The following is a 19,573-nucleotide window of genomic DNA, read 5'->3' on the forward strand; positions in this document are numbered from 1 at the left end:
TGTCCTGGACGATTTCCACTGGCTCCGAACTTCGTGAGGAAGTTTCCATCCTTGTCGAAGATCTGGACTCGATTGTTGGATCGATCGGCAACGATCACTCGGCCAAGCTGATCGACACAGATTCCCCATGGTCTGCACAACTCGCCATCTCCAGATCCTTCCTTTCCGAACGTCAGGATTGGTCCTTTGGCGGCGATCTCATCGTAGTTTCGTCCTCGTCGAACTTCCATCGTTGTTGGACATCCTTGGATTGGGGATCCTTTGACCAGAATGTTCAGAGTGTAGGATCCTTCAGTCGCTGGGAAGTAGGAGACGGCGACGATTCCATTCTCTCTTGGAGTCATCGAAACATCCACTGGTGTTCCATTGGGACAGATCACAAACGCCTGAACGTCGGCTGTCGGCATGGCTTGTTCCAGATGAGCGTGTGGTGCTTGATGGGGAAGAAGTGCTTGGGCTGTTGGCTGAGTAGCTGCGATCGACGAGGAGAGAAGGTCACCACAAGCATCGCGAAGCTGAACGTAGATCACAGTCTGTCGCTCGCGAATCGCCTTCTTGAAGTTGTCTCCAACGATGGAGCTGGTCTTCGCACATGGACCCGACTCGATGGAACCGAATTGGCGAGCCTTGTTGAGCAGAATGCCGTCCTGTGGAGCGGTGAACTTCAGACGATCGTCCTCGTTGAGTTGACACGCCAGCATCAACACGTTGAGCATGTTGTTGTTGGGTTCGGTGGAGCACATTTGACAAGCGATCAGTTGATCGAAGATCTGTCGGAGAGACGACGCGTCGTCGGAATCCGTGTCCATTTGATGTTTGGCGAGTTGGATGGCGTTTTGAAGGTCCAGCTGCTTCGATTTGAGATGTTCGGCTTGGGTGATGAGCACGGAGAGCTTCAGGGACTTGACGGCTTCCACTCTGGAAAATTGGGCGATAATTAGGGCTAATTATAGGCTAATTAGACTAGATGCTGGCCTAGAAATGGTCTAATATCCACCTAGTGTGTTTTCTAGATCATTCAAGCATGGTGGCCTAGAAAGCTCAAGTTAGGTCATCATGTTAAAATGGACTAGAAAACACACCAGGCGAATATCAAGTCATTTCTTCGCAATTTAGCATGGTGGCCTAGAAAACTCAACTTGAGAAAACTAGGTCACCATGCTAAAATGGTTAGAAAACACACTAGGCAAATATCCGATCATTTTTAGGATTAAAAAGTTGGTGGCCTAAAAAACTCAATTTGCAAAAGTTAGGCCACAGTGTTAAAATAGCCTAGGAATGGTCTAACATTCACCTAGTGTGTTTTCAACACCATTTTAGCATGGTGGCCTAGAAAGATATAGTTGCGAAAGTTAGGCCACCATGCTAAAATGACCTAGAATTGGTCTAATATTCACCCTAATGTGTTTTCTGGACCATTTTAGCATGATGGCCTAGAAAACCCACATTGCAAAAGTTAGGCCACCATGTTAAATTAACCTAGAAAACCTACCAGATGAATATTTGATCATTTCTAGGTCAAAAAGTTGGTGGCCTAGAAAAATCAAAATGCAAAAGTTAGGCCACCATGTTAAAATGATTTAGAAAGCACATCAGGAGAATATCTGCTCATTTCTAGATAATTTAAGCATGGTGGCCTAACTTTCTCACCTAGAGTTTTCTAGGCCACCATGCTAAATTAGTGAAAAAGGGGTGAATCTAATTATGAGCTAATTGAGCTTGATTTCAAGCTAGAAACGCTCGAAAAACAAGCTAATTAAACCAATTAGTGCCTAATCAACGCTATAATTACCTCTTCAACAACTCCTTTCTCCTCTCCTCCAACGCGTTGACGTGGGTGTCGAATGCGGTGCGGATCTCGTTTTCGGCCGTCTAGAATGACAAGGATTAGACTAGGCGGCCCAGACGAAGCGATGGCCTAGGATCCGGGAATTCTAGGCCACCACTTTTTCGGGAGTTTTTGGATCTTAAAAATGGGGTTTTCGAAGTTCAAAAATTGACATTTTTAGGGTCAAAAATGATCGAAATTCACAACTTTTATGCCAAAAATCGAATTGCTCATGCTTACCGATGCATTATTGACGATGCCGTCGATCAGCCGTTGAATCGTCTCGCCCGTCTTCTCACATTGCCACTGCAACACTTGACTTTCGTTCGTCAGCTCGCCGACCGCCATTCGAACATCGCCAATCGGTTGGACGCGATGTTGGCCGGGGTGCTGAGCTACGCAGATCGCACACAGCGACGATTGGGGACAGTGCTCGCAGAAGCCAACGATTGGGGACTCGTGTTGACCGCACACCGATGAGGATCGTGGAGACGATTCTCCGGAAGCTGTCGTCGAATCGTCCATTCCATGGCCTGGAAAGAAAACTGACAAAGGTTGGGGTCAAGATCAAAGGGGCGGAGCTAAAAGGGTCATAAAAATCTAATGGACGAGTTTCGGATTTCTAGGCCATGATCAAAATGGGCGGAGCTTGCATTTTTTAAGTTCAAAACAGTGGATGAGTTCTGGCTTTCTAGGCCACCACCAACATTGAAAAGGGAGGGGGCGGAGCTTGTAAAACAGAATTGGAGCTAAAATGCTCTGATAACCCAATGACCGAGTTTTGGATTCCTAGGCCATCTCTTACCATCTCCACTTCCGACGGATCCGAGTGTCGGTCGTCCAGTTGATCCCAAGAATTGTACTGGTGGCAGAGACGATGAGGATGACGAGGAGGGTCCGTTTTGTTGTTGCTGCTGGTGCATCATTTGAGCCGCCTGTTGTTGGTGTTGCATGCGTGACATCTGGAAAAAATAATTGTTGTTTTTTTGGTGGTCGAGGATTGTGCGAGTTTCTAGGCCATTTTGGCATGGTGGCCTAGAAAACTCAAGTTGCAAAAGTTAGGTCACCATGTTAAAATGGTCTGAAAATAATCTAATATTCGTTTAGAATTGTTTCTAGACCATTTTAGCATGGTGGCCTAGAAAACTCAACTCGCAAAAGTTAGGCCACTATGTTAAAATGGTCTAAAAACTTACCAGCTGAATATTTGACCATTTATAGGCTAAAATAGTTGGTGGCCTAAAAAACTCCACTTGCAAAAGTTAGGCCATCATGTTAAAGTGACCTAAAAATAGTCCCTTTATCTAGTGTGTCTTTAGACTATTTTAACTTCGTGGCCTAACTTTTGCAATTCGAGTTCTCTAGGCCGTCATGCTAAAACGGTCTAGAAAACACTAGGGTGTTTTAGCTTGATGGCCTAATTTTTGAATGGTGGCCTAGAAAACGAACTTTTCTAGGCCGCTAGACTTTGTCCTAGACTAGACTAGAATGGCCTAGAATTTGACTCGGTTAATTCTAGGCCACAGAGGAGCTGGCCTAGGAAACTCCTAAAATAGACTTCTAGGCCATAAATGATAAGGTTAAACCGACATTTCGAAAGCGGCCTAGGATCCGACAATTTACAATTTCTAGGCCATCAATCAAGCTGAATGGCCTAGGAACTGACGACTATGGTTCTTTTAGGCCACTGGACTCTTGGTGGCCTAGGAGCCCAAATCCTGGGGTTCCCAGGATCCTAGCTGGCCTAGAAAACCCAAAACTCGGCCAGTATCACTTTGAAGATTTCTTGTTGCCTAGAAAACTTTCCGTGACCTAGGAAATCGATGAAAAAATCTAGGCCATCCAAAACCAAAAAAGCCTACCATTAACATTGGAACCAGCCAAAGCTATATAGTCGTTTTTTTTTTTGCTCTCTTCCTCCTCCACTTGAGGTAAAAAGAGAGGGGGGATTTCCCGGGGCGCAAAAAAATTGGGGTCCCGTCCGTTTCTCTGGGAGAAACGGGAAGAAGAAGAAGAGAGAAGAAGCGGAAACGAATGGATGAGAAGCCGAAAAATGGAGAGTGTCACCTCTAGCAAAGTGCAGCAAAAAGAGAACCTCACCACTCTAAAATTGGAGCTCCGTCAGCCCCCTAGACAACAATGATGACGGCGTTAGGAACGCCCGACGGACGACGGACGGATGAACGGCGGACGGGTTAAGGGAAAAAACGGACGGAGCAGTGAGTGAAGAGGAGAAAATAATCCAAAAGTGCAAATGAAAATCCTTGGCCTAGAAAGTAATGTTTTGTGGTTTTTAGGCCACTATATGTGTCACGATTCGTAGGAAGCCTAGCATACGAACAATCGCCAATTTCGAGGCTACTAAATACAATTTCCTAGAATCAGGCGATGTTAGATTTCTAGGCCACTGGAAGCGGAAGGGACCAAAGCCAGAATGATGGCCTAGAATCCGACAATCCTATACTTCTAGGTCAGTAGATGCGTCCTAGAATCCGACAAATTAAAACAAGCTAGGCCAGTAGATGTACCATGGAGATGGTGGCCTAGAATCCGACGACAATTAGGAAATTCTATGCTATTAGACGATTCTGATGAAATGTGGTTTCTAACCACTACAAGATGAACGAACGGTTGCCTAGAATCTGACCAAAAAGAAATTCAAGTCCATTAGACACAATTCAAGTCCATTAGACACGTTGACATAATAATGGTGGCCTAGTATCCGACAATCCTATACTTCTAGGACAGTAGATGCGTCCAAATCCACCATTTTGTATGATGGCCTAGAATCCTACAACTAGGGAATTCTAGGCCACTTGAAGAGGAAGAATCCAGTGCTCGAATAATGGCCTAGAATCCGAAAAACCGGAAATTCTAGGCCAATAGATTCGTGATGGAGAAAAGATTAAAATGGTGGCCTAGAATCCGACAACCAGTCCATTCTAGGTTGTTAGTAGATGCGTCAGGGAGATGGTGGCCTAGAATCCGACAATCCTATACTTTCAGGCCAGTAGATGCGTCCAAATCCGCCGTTTTGTATGATGGCCTAGAATCCGACAACTAAACAAAATCTAGGCCAGTAGATGCGTCAGGGAGATGGTGGACTAAGATCCGACAATCCTATATTTCTAGGCCAGCAGACGCGTCCAAAATCCACCGTCTTGTTTGATGACCTAGATTTTGACAACATGTGATTTCTAGGCCACTAGAAGTCGAAAGATCCAGAGCTCGAAGGATGACCTAGAATCCGACAATCCTGAATTCCTAGGCCACGTGACTAAAATCGAAAAACCGGCGAGATGAAGTGGACTAGAAACCGCTATAAACACTTCTAGGCCAGCAGTAGCTTATAATGATACTGGCCTAGAATCCGACGCGAGTAAATTCTAGGCCACCTTGCTAAAAACAGTCAGAATGAGCTGGCCTAGGATCTGACACGACGCTATTTCTAGGCCACTTTTCCAATTGATGAAATCCGAGCTATCTATAGCAAGTGCGCTCTATTGACAAAAATCTCAATAGAGCGCGCTTTCTCCAAAATCTAGGTTTAGCCCTAATTTGGAACACAATCGCAACGTATCGATAGAAAAGAGTCGTAAGTGATAAGAGAGAAAAAATTGTTGCATTATATTGATGAAAAAAGTACTCAAAAATTTTGTATTGTGTCACTTTTGTTTTCTGAAAAAATGTGATAAGGAAATTTGATTGATAGGTTCCCGTTGGTGATAGGATGATAAGAAAGTTCGCTCCATTGATAAATCTTGTTTATATTGTCAATGGAGCGCACTTTCACTGTCCAGAGTCACTAAATATCGTTTTGATTCCATTTTGAGCCCAAAAACCCCAAATTTCCAAGATATTGCTCCTAATTATCAATGGAGCGCAGTTGCATTAGCTAGGGGTTCAAAAGTAGGGTTTTCAGTGCTATTTTCAACCAATTTTGAGCCAAAAAACCCCATTTTTTCCAGGTTTTTCGTCCCAATTTGAAATTTGAAGAAAATTCTCAATGGAACGTAGTTGCAAAACTGTCGTACCAAAGTGGCCACCAGCTGGTTGAGCTCGATGAACGCGTGTTGCTTCGTGGCACGGACCCGTTGATGAGCTTGGACACAGTGAGCACACAGAGCCTCTTGGCATTGCATGCAGAACGCGAATGCTCTGGAAAAAACACTTTAGATTCGACCGACCGCCGACAGAGCCGACCGACCGCTGACAGTGCCGACCGTCCGCCAACAGAGCCGACCGACCGCCGACAGATCCGACCGACCGCCGACAGATCTGACCGACCGCTGACAGAGCCGACCGACCGCCCATAGATTCGGCCGACCGCCGATAGAACCGGCCGACCGCTGACAGATCCGATCGACCGCTGTGTCAGAGCCGATCGACCGCCGACAGATCCGATCGACCGCTGGCAGATCCGATCGACCGCTGACAGAGCCGACCGACCGCCGATAGATCCGACCGACAGATCCGACCGACCGCCGATAGATCCGACCGACAGATGCGACCGACCGCTGACAGATCCGATCGACCGCTGTGTCAGAGCCGACCGACCGCCGACAGATCCGATCGACCGCTGGCAGATCCGATCGACCGCTGTGCCAGAGCCAACGACCGCCGACAGATCCGCGACAGATCCGACCAACAGCTATCAAAGCCGATCGACCGCCGACCGACCGCCGCATACGGTCGGTCCAAACGTCCGCTAAACTCACCCATTTCCCTCGCATCCTTGACACGGAATAGGTGGAACCGGACCATTGACGGGTGGATTCTGAAGTGGCGACGGTGATGGCATCGTGAACACCTGTCCATTACAAGGCACCGGTGTCATCGAAGACGACGACGACATCGTCGGATGACGTGGCGTCCAGCACATTGAAGTGCGTGGCTGGAGCAATGGTGGACAGATGACGTGGCGTGTCTTCAGATGAAGCCATTAGCGATGGTGGCATGTGGGACGAGGTGTTGGTTGGTGACAGTGGCGAAAACACCGGGGTGTCGTCGTTCTGGAAGAAGAAATTTGAGGAGTTGGATTTCTAGGCCACCTAGATTTTCTAGGCCATCACCAACTCACCACAGCCAACGAATCAAACGCACTTTGCATCATTGGCGACTTCTGTTGGGCTCCCAAACTTGGCAAATTCCGAATCGTCAAAGGTGATGGTCCGGCAGATGGTGTGGTGGCCGCGACCGAGGATCCCATTGGCGACCACGTGTCCATCGAGAGACGTGGCATCTGAATCGGCGATGGTGTGCCGGGAAGACCGCTCAACGAGAACGAGAAGGCTCTTGGGGTGGACGTCTTCTGGTTGGATGATGATGACGTGGCAGATCCGATGGATGACGACGTGGCATCGAGAAGAAGACCCGGCGCGTGTGGTGGTGTCGTTAGGGTTGGCGACAGGAACATTTGGGGTGGAAAGTTGGCCGCGGTCGCTGTCCCGGCTCCGCAGAGTGAGCAATGATGACGTGGCAAATCGAATGGAGCGTTGAATGGTGGAGATTGGAAGCACGATTGGCACGTTCTGGAAGAGGTAAATGGTTTCTAGGTCTTCTGTGGATTTCTAGGCCATCTATGGATTTCTAGGCCTTCTATGGATTTCTAGGCCGTCTAGGGGTTTCTAGGCCATCTAGGGGTTTCTATGCCTTCTATGGGTTTCTAGGCCTGCAAATCTAGGCCATCTCAAAGTTTCTAGGCCACCAAAATTAGGGATTTCTAGGCCATCGAAAAGAAACTCACTTATGCGCACAAACGAACTGCAAGACTCCGCCCATTCGCTCGCACTTCTGACACACGGCACACCGAAACAGTTCGCTTCGCATATCGATGGTCCCGAATCCCGATGGTGACATAGCCGTTTGAGCTTGAGCCGCCGCCAGCGCTGCCGGCGATGAGAGCATCGATTGTGGCGTATCGAATAGCGATGATCCGCCGCCGCCGAACGGTTGGAATACGGTAGATGTGCTGTTGCTGCTGCCACGTGGCACACCGAGAAGACTCTCCTGATGGTATAGATGGTGATGATGGTGTTGGTTGGGAGAGTGCTCGCCGCGGTGGTGGGACGATGAGTCGCCTGGAAATGACAGGAAATTTTTAATTGGCGGGGGTTTCTAGGTCATTTTATTGGTTTCTAGACCACATAGTGATTTCTAGGCCATTTAGGGTTTTCTAGGCCATGTTGGGTTTTTAGGCCATATTGGGGTTTCTAGGCCATATAAGGCTTTATATGTCATATTGGGGTTTCTAGGTCATCTGAAGGTTTCTGGGCCATATAGGAGGGTTCTAGGGGTTCGAAGGTTTCTAGGCCACCAAAATTGAATTTTGAATTAGGGGTTGAGGCCATATTTGGGTTTCTAGGTCATCAAATGAGGGATTCTAGGCCATATAGGGCTTTCTAGGTCATCAAATGAGGCATTCTAGATCATGAGTTTCTAGGCCATATAGGGTTTTCTAGGTCATATGGGGATTTTTAGGTCATATTTGGGTTTCTAGGTTATATTGAATTTTCTAGGCCATATAGGGATTTCTAGGCCATATAGGGTTTCCTAGGTCATATGGGGATTTTTAGGTCATATTTGGGTTTCTAGGTTATATTGAATTTTCTAGGCCATATAGGGATTTCTAGGTCATTTTGGGGTTTCTAGGCCACCGAAATTGGTTGTGCTTTAATGAGCCGTAGCGTGTCAGCTGGAAATGAAATTTCGCGGCCCCGATAATTACAAACTGTCCGTCTCTCTGCGTCTCTCGCTGTATTGTACTGACTAGCCTAGTTATCCTGAATTTGAATCCCTCCGCTCCCAATTTTCCTGTTTTTCCCCTGAAACTTGTGTCACGCCCCCTTCTCAGTAGAGCGCAACTGCATACCACTGTAGTTTAAATACTGTGAGCCGCCTAGAGGTTTCTAGGCCAGCGAAATTGGAATTACAGGCCATTCAAAGGGTTCTAGGTCATCCACAGATTTCTAGGTCATGTAACGGTTTCTAGGCCATCAATAGACTTCTAGACCACTGAATTTGGAATTCTAGGCCATCTGAAGGTTTCTAGGCCATCTAAAGGTTTCTAGGCCATCGAATTTGGATTTCGAGGTCACAAAATAGGGATTTCTAGGTCACCTTTTAATTCAAGGTAGTTTTAATGCATTTTCAACTTAAAATTACTCCATTTCAGCATTCTCAAAATCCATCTGTGTGTCTGTTTATCCGGATGTCTTTTATTCCCATTTTCAGCCTTTTCCGGCCATTTTTGACTCATTTATCCCCGTTTTTTCACTGAATTCCGTTCATCTGTGTGTCCAGATGTCTCCACAAAACGAACCTTCACTGCTACTTCCACCCATCGACAACTCGTTTCCACTGTCGTTGGCGTCCAAATCGATAATATCGGTGATCGATTGATTCAGAAGACGTCCAGACGACTTCTGCCGTTTTTCGTGCTGCTCACCGCCGTCGGTGGTTTCCAGTGTCAGCGTTGCCGTACTCGTGGTGGTGGTCATCCTCTTTACGTCTTCTTTTTTTGACTGGTGTCTTTCTTTTCCAAGTCTGAAAATGGGAAATTTTGAGCATTTTTGACCCAAAATTCGATATTTTTGAGGGCGAAATTGAGATTTTTAGGTTTTTTAAGCTTGAAATTGTGTGATTTTGAGCTGAAAATCGACTTTTTGAATTTTTTTTTTTCAAAAATTTTTTTCGAAATCTTTTAATTCTCCCTCTTAAAAACGGTGAAATGTTTTCAGATTTTCAGCGATTTTTACTCAACAAATCGATATTTTCAAATTTCGAAAAAATTCAATTTTCTCGAAAAAAAGTTCCAGAACTTTCGGTTTTCACACGACACTTTAAGGCTCAAGTGTGGTACTTTTAGCACACTTTTCACAGAAATTTTGAATTCCCGCCGAGAAAAAAAATCGAAAAATCGAAGAAAATCGAGGAAAAAGGTTTTTCGAGGTTTTGAAGCCAAAATTTGTGAAAAAAATTTAAAATTTTCAGCGAATTTTTCGCACGAATTTGAAGAAATTTTGAATTTTTCGCTCGAAATTTTGAAAAATTTGGAGGTTTTGAAGATTTTTACAAAAAATAGCTTTGAGAATTTTTTTTTGAAAATTTCGAAAATTTCAGATTTTCAGCGAAATTTTCGTAGGAATTTGGAGAAATTTTGAATTTTTTTTTCCGAAAAATTCAAAACATTCAAAAGTTTTAAAGATTTTTACAAAAAAAGTTTGCGAAAAAAGTAAAATTTTCAAAAAAAAAATTTTTTTGACATTTTTGATTTCGCTAAAAATCTAAAATATAAGCTGGAAATCGTCTAAAAACCAGTTTTTTCTGCTAAAAAACTATGTAAATTAACTTTCAAGACTCGAAAATACAGTAGAAATTTTCAGATTTTCATCGAAAAATTCTGAAAATTTTCAGATTTTTTTAGAGAATTTTTGGCGAAAATTTCGGAAAACTGAGCCTCTGGAATCCATAAAAAGTGAAAATCCGCAAAAATCTGTAAATTTCCAGCCAAAAATTCCTCGTTTTTCCAGAAGAACAAAAATAGGACAAACACTAATTTCCGGAAAAAAGAAACTAGAACATTCTATTAATTCAGAAGCACCCCCAGCTCATCGATGCATGCCAACAAGGCACTTGATGAGAAGTTAGCTGAAAAAAATGCAAAGAAAAAATAGAACATTCTCGAATAGAAAATTAGAAGAAATGACCGGAGGGCATCGGCAGACAAAGGGCTTCAAATGAGCGAAAATCACAGAAAAAACCGCTGAAAGATCAGTGAAAATAAAGGAAAAAATGCAGAAATTTAGAGGGGTAGATCAAATTGAAATTATTTTTTTTCTCTCAGATATTCAGAAACCCACCTTTCCCTTCAAAATCACGACCCAATCCAACGTCGCATTCCCGCCGAATTTCGGCACTCTTTTTCAAATTATATATATATTGCAAATTTAGAAAAAAAATCTGAATTTTTTCTAAATTTATTTCCCTCCTCCAGCGACGTTGTCCAAGTGATTTCTTCGAGTAACGAGGCGATCGGCTTTTTTTTTGCCTACCCGTTCGCCAACTGTGGCCCTGCAAGAAAAAATCCGATATTTTAGGTAATTTTTAAGTAAAAATTGAGCGAAAATTCATGAAAAAAAATGTTATAAAATAAAATATATTTTGTGGGTTACTGTAGATTTCAAGAATATGCTGTTTTGAAGCGATTTTTCTGGAATTTTTGCTGTTTTTTGTTGTAAATTAATTCAATATTAATTTTACTAATTTTTTCTGATAATTTCAGCAATTTTCAGCTTCGAAAGACGTTGAAAACTAAGTAAAAACAAAACTTTTTAGTGTGGTGGGTCCCGCCACGAAAGTAAAATTAGAGCTTGCGCCTTTAAAAAAGGTATGTAGAAAGGTATGGTAAATAAAATATTTGTAGAGCTTTTCTTCCATATTTTCAGGGATTTCCGACAAGAAAAAGCCGATTTTCTGGATGAAAAATGTAAAAAAAAAGCAAAAATACAAGAAAAATGCTCGGAAAATGCCAACGAAGGCAATTTTCAGCAAAAAATTGGCATAGTTTTTGTGTTTCGAAAAAATTGTTTCTAGTGAAAACTATGCTAATTTGAAGAACTTTTAGAGTTAAAGGATGCTAAAATGAAGAGAAAAAACTACAAAAATCCAAAAAACAAAAACAATTGCTGAAAAATGTTTTTTTCGAAGATTTTGAAAATCAATTTTTGAGCCTAAAATGGCCTAGAATTTGAGCCCAAAGTGGCCAACAGACACAAAAAGGCCAACAGACACAAAAAAGAAGAAAAATTCAAAAAAAAAAGAAGAAGAGAAGTGGCGCGGTCCCCTGCGTCTCGGCTCCCTTCCTTCCCCTCACCCCCAGGGCTCCTTGAGCCCCAAGGAGCCCTGGGGGTGAGGGGAAAGGAGCCAGGGCTCATAAAGCCGCGGCGCCAAGACAGCTGGTTTCCATTAAACTATGCCTTCTCTTTTTTCCTTATTTTCAAGTGGACGGAAAAAAATGAATGGTGGCCTAGAAAATTGGAAAACTCGGCCAAGATGAGCTGGAGCGCAAAAATAAACAAACCTAAAATTTTTCACTAAAATTTCCAATAAATTTGAATCGGAAGCAACATATCAGGCAGAAGACGGGGCGAGAAAAGTGTGTGTAGTTTGGTAAAAATAGGCCACGCCCACTTTTAAAAAGCTCCAAAAGTTGGTCGAAAAAAAACGAAAAACAAGCCAAAAAAGTGAGCGGGGCTTAGAAAATTTGAAAAAACAATTTAAAATCAAAATTCAAAAAGTGGGCGGAGTCTAAAAAATTTCACGAACCGGCGAAAAAAAAACCAAAAAAAGCTAGGCCAAAAAAATCCTTAGATTAAAATCCTTAGATTAGCATAGGTCAAAAATAAATTGACCTTAATTTCTAATCCATGGGGATTAGCTCCGCCCACCTGTCCCAAAAAAATGGGGGCGGAGCTTAGGGAAAAGGATTCTAAATATAGGCCAAATCTGAGATAATTTGACCTTCTCAGGGAGTACCTAAGGGTCCCTGGACGGCTAAAAGACCCCAGGGGACTAGAAAAATGGGCGTGGCCTAGAAATTTTGGCTCCATTATTTCCAAATTTTTGGGTTTTTCCAGCGCCATTTTTGGGCGATTTTGTGGGGAAGAACACTTTGGGGTATTGAGAAAAGGGGGGGGGGTACTGGGGGAGAACGATAAAAGTGTGTATGTGTGTGTAGAAAATTCTCTACACACACATCACGTCCTCTGTCTCTCTCGCCAGGCTAACCCTTTCCCTCTCTCACAATTTCACCCAGTATTTTGTCGTTTTTTGCCTCTTTTTTCCATCCATTTTCCATCTTTTTTTTTGCGTCGTTTTTGCCTGGGGGAGACGACACACGGCCGTGTCCCTCAGGCCCCGGCGGTTACTCTCGCCGCACTCCTCTCCCCACACACTGTCTCGCCGGAGCGGCGGCGCCGACGGCGCTCACCCCCAGGCCCGACGAGAGAGTGTGTGGGGAGAAGAGGGTGCAGAGAGGGGAGAGAGGGAGACGCAATTTTTTCGCTTTTTTCAGTGTTCTTTCCCTTGTCCCCTTTTCGAAGGACGGAAAATAAAGAAGGTAAAAGTGCAAAAATTAGAGAGTATGGGGTGGGTGGAGGGTGGTTAGAGAAGAGAGAGAGAGAGAGAGAGAGAGAGAGAGAGAGAGAGAGAGACACACTCCATCTTTTTTTGAAAAGTTACAAACAGGATTCGTTTTTTTTTTGGAAAGTTTTTTTGAGAAAAAAAAGGAACGCATTGGGAGGGGAGGAATAGAGAAATTTGGGTCTTGGGGTTTTTAAAAATTTGGAGATATTCGGGATTTTTAGGATTTTAGGATTTTAGAGATTTCATATTTTCAGGTTTTTGAGATTTTCAGAATTTCAGGAATCCTGAATCAGGATTCCTAAATTTTAGAATTTCCTGGAATTTCTCACTTTCTGGAAAGTCGATATGTGGGATTTTTGGAATGGAAGTTTTTTGAGGATTATTGTAGTTTTCAGGTTTTTGGGATTCTTAGGATTATTGGGTTTTTGTAATTTTCAGATTTTCAGTTTTTTGAAATTTTCAGATTAACAAGTTTTTGGAATTTTTAGGATTTTCGAGTTTTTGGATTTACTGATTGTTGGGTTTTTGAAATTTCCAGATATTCTGGTTTTGGTTTTTTTTTCAGACTTTTGGGTTTTTGGGATTTTCAGACACCGCATTTGAACTCATGGATGTTTTGGATTTCCAGAATTTTAGAATTTTCTAGAATTTCTGAATTCTTCTTTTTCTGGTATTCAGAATTCATGAATTTCAAAATTTTCTGGGTTTTTTGATTTTTTGCTTCTGAATTTCCGAAAATTCCCGTTTTCAGATTGTTCTGAAATTAACTTTCTGGAATTTCTGAATTTCTGGAAAATTGAAATTTGGGCTTTCTGGATTTCAGATCTTTCAGATTTTTCAGTTTTTTGAAAATTTTCCAAATTTCGGATATTGGAATTTTTTTTGGAATTTTATAAGTTTTGAGATTTCTGGATTTTCCGAACTTCTAAGAATTTTTCTAGAATTTTTTATTTTTTTGGATTTTGGAACTTCTGATTTTCTGGATAACTGGTTTTTCTAAAATTGTGTTTTTAAGGTTTTCAAAATTTTCAAAAAAAAAAAAGATTTTTGCAGCCAAAGAATTCTCCAAAAAAGTAAAAATCCTTTTTTTTTTCTTCCAGAATCCAAAAAAGTACCCTATAATTTGGAGAAGAAATATGGATTTTGAAGAAAAAAAATCGAAAACTTCAACTCGAAAATTTCAAAAAAATAAAATTTCTAAAAAAGAAGAACAAATCAATTAACCAATTAAAGGAGGCCAGACAACAAAAAAAAGTTCTCCTGATATTTTGCCTAGAGAACCCCCATGAGGGGTTGAACTCATGACATCACTAGGGAAGGTTGTAACTGGAGTATGGGACTTTGAAATGAGGCCTATATCATTCGAAAGCTGAGAATGAGACATTTTCAAATATATATTCAGATTTTGCTGCGGACATTCCAGATCCGAGAAAATCGAATTTGAAATTTGGCTGAAATTCGAATATTTTGAGGGCCAGATCTCCCCCCTTTCTTATATGCATTGTGGAACTAGTTGAAAGCAGCGACTGGTGGTGTAGCGGTGAAGAGAGAGGACGGTAACTGACTAGGGTTGGGTTCGATTTCTCTCTCCTTTGTTTGTTTTTGTTTTTGTTTTCGGTCTTTGTGGAATCGTTTTAAGAGCCACACATCAATCAGACATGATTTGTGTCTATGATTTCTCAAATTTTGAGTGAAAAAAACATCCAATATCTTTTGTAAACCATTAACTTTCTATTCTCAAAAGTCAAAAAGTGGTTTGAAAAAATGACTCAAAAATAGTTTTCAAAAGCATGTAACCCCAATTTCAAACAGTTTCAGAGAACACAGTATGATCCTGTAAGTTTTTCATGTTTTTTCAAAAAAAAATTTTTTTTTGAAAAAAGTCACCATGGGGTCCCCCCTTTGCTTTTTCAAAAATGAGATTTCAAACTCGATTTTCTCGAATATGGTAAGTCCGCAGCAAAATCGAATTACAATTTTGAAAATGTCTCATTTTCAGCTTTCGAATGATATAGGTCTCATAACGAAGTCCCATACCCCACAAACTCCCTTCCCTAGTCAGGGGTACAGCGCCGCTACCGGCTGAGCTACGGGGGCGCGAAGGCGCATGACGACCGATGGCCTACATAAGCGCGGCGCGATTTCGTCCCCCAAACTGTCCCCCTAAATTTTTGCTGTCTCGCCTCCTTTAAACAATTTAAAAAGTTTCGAAAAAATAAATTACTTTTCATCGTTAAATGATAAGAAAAAATGTGAGAGAAGAGAAGGTGATAAGAAGGCGTATGTTTTGCTGTTTTGAAATTTGGAAATTTGGTCCCTAGCATTTTTTGGTCCAAAATGCCAATTTCAAACAGTTACGATTAATGGAAGTTAGATACATATGGATAAAACGGTCGTGGATATTAGGAATTGGGCTTAACTGGCTTAAAAATAATTGCTTATCAATATCAGCACAAGACCGCAACAAACTTCAGTAAGGAACAATAATTTGAGGTGCTTCAAAGTTAAAGATCCAAAATGCCAGTTTGCAGTATTTTCGATTAATGGAAGCTTGGTACATATTGATAAAATGATTAGAAGACTGAAAGAAATTACAAGAAATAGGAGAGTGAAGAATAAAACAGCGGAAAATAACAAGGAAAATAATATAAAACTACAATGCATACTTGTAATCCGGGCCTTTGCCGGGCCTTCGCGGGCCCTGCCATAACTTCTTTCAGAATCAATCGAACCAACTCAATCAGGTATGATAGAACTCCACGAGTACTACAAAACGGTATTATTTGGAATACTGTATCTTGTCTATGAACAGAGTTACGGAGCAAAAGGAACAAAAAAAGCAGGCCCCGCCCGGGCCTGCCGGGCCCTGCAAGAAAAGCCACTTTATGATCTGTAACTTTGTTCATAGATAAGATACAGTAATCCAAATTATACTGTTTCGCAGTCCTCAGTGGAGGTCTAACGAACCTCCCTTAGTGGGGGTTCTAAAGGCGATTCTGCAAGAAAACTTTATGTCGGGGCCTGGCNTCGCCCGGCAAATACTGTACGTTGGCGGCAATTCAAATGACATCGTTGTTGGGCGGAGTCGGTGATGGTGAATAAAATATGTAGAATAAAGGGGAAAAGAAGGAAATGTATTCAGAAAAGGGGGAAAAGTCGCGAAGAGGTGTTCATCAAACACCTGAATTTGCGACATTACTTGGAGAATAGATCATTGAGCAATACAAGCAACGATGCTACAAGTAAATGCTAAATATCACATTTTGAAACGAATAGAATATACATAGAAAATGGAGAGGATCAAAACTAGCATTGTATTACATCAAAAGGAAAATGTGCGTTAAAGAAATTTTGGGTATTGTAGGCTCTCATAACTTTACTGATACTTCGAAATTCCTGTCGATTCGCAACTATTCCACCATTCTCAAAAATTCCTCCTCTGTTTTGTCCCAGACTCCAAAGCTGAATATTCTCCCTTGAATCTGAATGGATGCCACACGATTATCAGATTCTCTAACAACGTAGATGTGACTTGTGATTGGATCCGTAGTTGGTGTTTCGAGCCGTGAAACGTATCTGAGAAATGACTTATAGCCTATAAAAAGGCATAAAACCTTAAAAAAAATTTTTGAGCCAATTCATCTCGCTTACTGTGAAAGATATGAACAAAGTGTCAACTGATAAATTGTTTATCATAACATCACAAACATTTTATCAGTTGATATATTTTAAATATCTCTTGTAGGAGCCGAGATAATTGAGCTCAAGTCAGAGAGTATGAAACGGTATAAAGTAGAGCACTTACACTCTGGGTAAACTGTGCGTTTGTGGCTTTTTGGTTGCATCAATATGCCTAACTCCAATGGAATCCAGAATTGGATGGACTTCAATATCAGGTGCTGCACGAGGAAATACATCGATATTCAAGTATTCCAGGTTTTCCAGTGCTTCTCCTGATTTCCATCTATTCACAAAATCAACAAATCTGAAGTTGCGCACGTCTCGCATCTTAAAAATGCCTGTCTTCCTTTGTAGAGCCTTAAAATATCAGGAACAGTGGGTTCGTGAAGATCGAGTTTCACAGATTCCGCTTGAAACAGTTTAGAATCGGGACTGAATGGTTCTGTTGTAAACCTTATATACATTTTCAGCGATTTCAAGACAGGTGGAGATGAGGAGAGAAACTTTTCTAGATTTATCATATCCGTAAAGTTCCTTTTGAGATAAATATCAGTGCATCCTGATAAGTTTTGTAGTTTTGGAAAAAGAACTTGTAGTTACTTGCTGTGTAAATGCATTTCACAGAATTTCCAAAGAGATCAAGCAAGTGTTCATGAATAGCTGTGATGACAGACTCTCTTTCATCCGGATGAAAACATGCCACAGACAAGTGCTCGTTGGCCGGTCTGAAAAAAAAACCATTATTGGGCTCTTTGGAAGGGCGTTACTGGGTTAGCATGGTGGCCTAACTTTTGCAAGTTGCGTTTTCTAGGTCACCAACTTTTATGGCATACCCAGGGATGTTCGGAACGGAATTCGTAATTTCGATAATTCCGAAAATTCCGTTTTAACATTCGAATTTTGAAAAATTCCGGAATGTCCGAAAATCCGGAATTTTTAAAATCGGAATATTTCGAGTTTCCGAAATTCCGAAATTTTGAAAATCGCAATTTTCGACATTCCGAACATCCCTGGGCTTACCGATAACCTTATATGCAGCTGGTGGGTTTTTAGAACATTTTCACATGGTGGCCTAACTTTCTCCAATTCGAGTTTTCAAGGCCAAAATGTTAAATGATTCGGAACACCCACCAGGTGACTATCAAATAATTTCTAGGTTGTAAAAATCGGTGGCCGAGAAAACTCGACTTGCGAAAAGTGGGTCATCATTTTCAAGTGGCCTAGAAAATACACCAGCTGCATATTATCATAAAACCTGTATTAGAAGGGCCCCTCTAATAGAAGGGCCCATCCCGAGAGGGGCTTGGTAAAATAGAAGGGCCCCTGTAATAGAAGGACCCCGTGTCGAAATGAATGTGTTTTGAAATTGAACATTTTCGGTACGTTTTTAAAGGTGGGGGGACAGGAGATTTTACGGGGGATTTTTGGGGCCAGAGTATGCATTCTACCGTAACGGGGTACAACGCTTAATGTCACTCTGCGTACAGCTGTCGTCCTCGCCTTTATGTATGCAATCGGGCAGTGGCTTTCTCTTTGCACGCGTAGCTCAGTCGGTAGCGGCGCCGCACCTTCAACACTCGCCTCGACAAGTTCAACTCCTCGAGGAGCATATTTAAACGAAATTTCGACAACATTATTTTTCTCATGTCCCCCCACCTTTAATGAAAAATATTCCGTAAATTCTACAATTTAATATACCGTAAAACCTGTGATAGAAGGGCGCCCACACACTGTCAAGTTTGAGCTCAATTATCTCAGCTCCTATAAGAGATATCAAAAATGTGTCAACTGATAAAATATTTGTGATGTTATGATGAACAATTTGTCAGTTGACACGCTTCTATTACAGGTTTTACGGAAACGTTGTTTCAAATTTGAAAACATTACCGAAAATCAATCATCCTTCCAGAGACACTCAAAGCAAAGTAATTCTTTTCCGTGTCGTCGTACTGGCTAATCGACACTATCTCTCCGTAAGAATAACTGATTATGGATTGAGTAGAAACCATCGGTTCATCACAATCGTATCTAATCAGAGTGATACTTCCAAATCGCTTCTTTTGAGACAATTTGATGATTTCCATCATATTTTTAGAGAGAAGGGACATCAGAAATAGTTTCGAATGTCTCAAATGGTCGAAGATCTCAGTTTGTACCAAACGCGGGAATTTGGAGAGTTTCATGGTTCTGAAATTGTTGAAGAGCGGAGCAAGGAATATCGCAGAGGTTGTAGAAGAATCAGGAAACCAAAAATCGATTGGGACAGAGTCAGGCAGAAAGACGGTGCATAAGAAAAATAAAAAACACCAGATGACGTGGCAGAACACCCGATGGGGGAGTGTATGACCTTGACTAATTAGCACACCTTGAGACCAGCCAGATGTCTTCTTAGCACCACCTACAGTACCGGTCAATAAGATTTACAAAAATGTGTTTTTCAATTAATTTTTGATCATTTTTCAGAAGTCTGTATCTCGGCTATCAAGTTTCCGATCACTTTGAAAACTTTCGAGGGTCTAAAACAGACCTACCACAAAACCTGTATTAGAAGGGCCCCTTTAATAGAAGCCACTCTCCCTCTAATAGAAGGGCTCTCCTAGAGCGGTTTGAAAAAATAGAAGGGTCCCCTCTAATTGAAGGACCCTTCTAATAGAAGGGCAAACAGTATGATTTTTCCGAGCACCAGACTCCTGAAAATGGTCAAAAACCAACTGAAAAATAAATTTTTGCATATCATATTGACGGGTACTGTATGTTACCCAAGCGAGAGCCAGAGAGGGCCAGTGTTATGAATTTGAAATACCGTAAACACTCTAATAGAACGCCACTCAGACCGTCAACTTTGAGCCCATATATCTCAGTTTTTGTAAAAGATATCAAAAAGTGGTTAACTAACAAATTGTTCATCATAATATCAGC

General features: G+C 41.8%; 1 protein-coding gene across 1 annotated transcript in view; it reads right to left on the reverse strand.

The window, feature by feature from the left end:
- Cbr-lin-41 overlaps positions 1 to 9,327 on the reverse strand; it is a gene marked incomplete at both ends in the record, with an annotated part of 12,477 nt that extends 3,150 nt beyond the window's left edge. Inside the window, 9 exons of the mRNA XM_045241327.1 lie at positions 69 to 918; positions 1,793 to 1,872; positions 2,069 to 2,361; positions 2,634 to 2,790; positions 5,863 to 5,986; positions 6,547 to 6,722; positions 6,909 to 7,359; positions 7,575 to 7,908; positions 9,150 to 9,327. Of these exons, the coding sequence (XP_045097455.1) occupies positions 69 to 918; positions 1,793 to 1,872; positions 2,069 to 2,361; positions 2,634 to 2,790; positions 5,863 to 5,986; positions 6,547 to 6,722; positions 6,909 to 7,359; positions 7,575 to 7,908; positions 9,150 to 9,327 (2,643 nt within the window). The remainder of the gene's footprint in view (positions 1 to 68; positions 919 to 1,792; positions 1,873 to 2,068; positions 2,362 to 2,633; positions 2,791 to 5,862; positions 5,987 to 6,546; positions 6,723 to 6,908; positions 7,360 to 7,574; positions 7,909 to 9,149) is intronic.
- Positions 9,328 to 19,573: the final 10,246 nt, after the last annotated feature.

The sequence above is a fragment of the Caenorhabditis briggsae genome (assembly GCF_000004555.2).
Source record: "Caenorhabditis briggsae complete genome, chrI, whole genome shotgun sequence".
In the NCBI taxonomy this organism is placed as follows: domain Eukaryota; kingdom Metazoa; phylum Nematoda; class Chromadorea; order Rhabditida; family Rhabditidae; genus Caenorhabditis; species Caenorhabditis briggsae.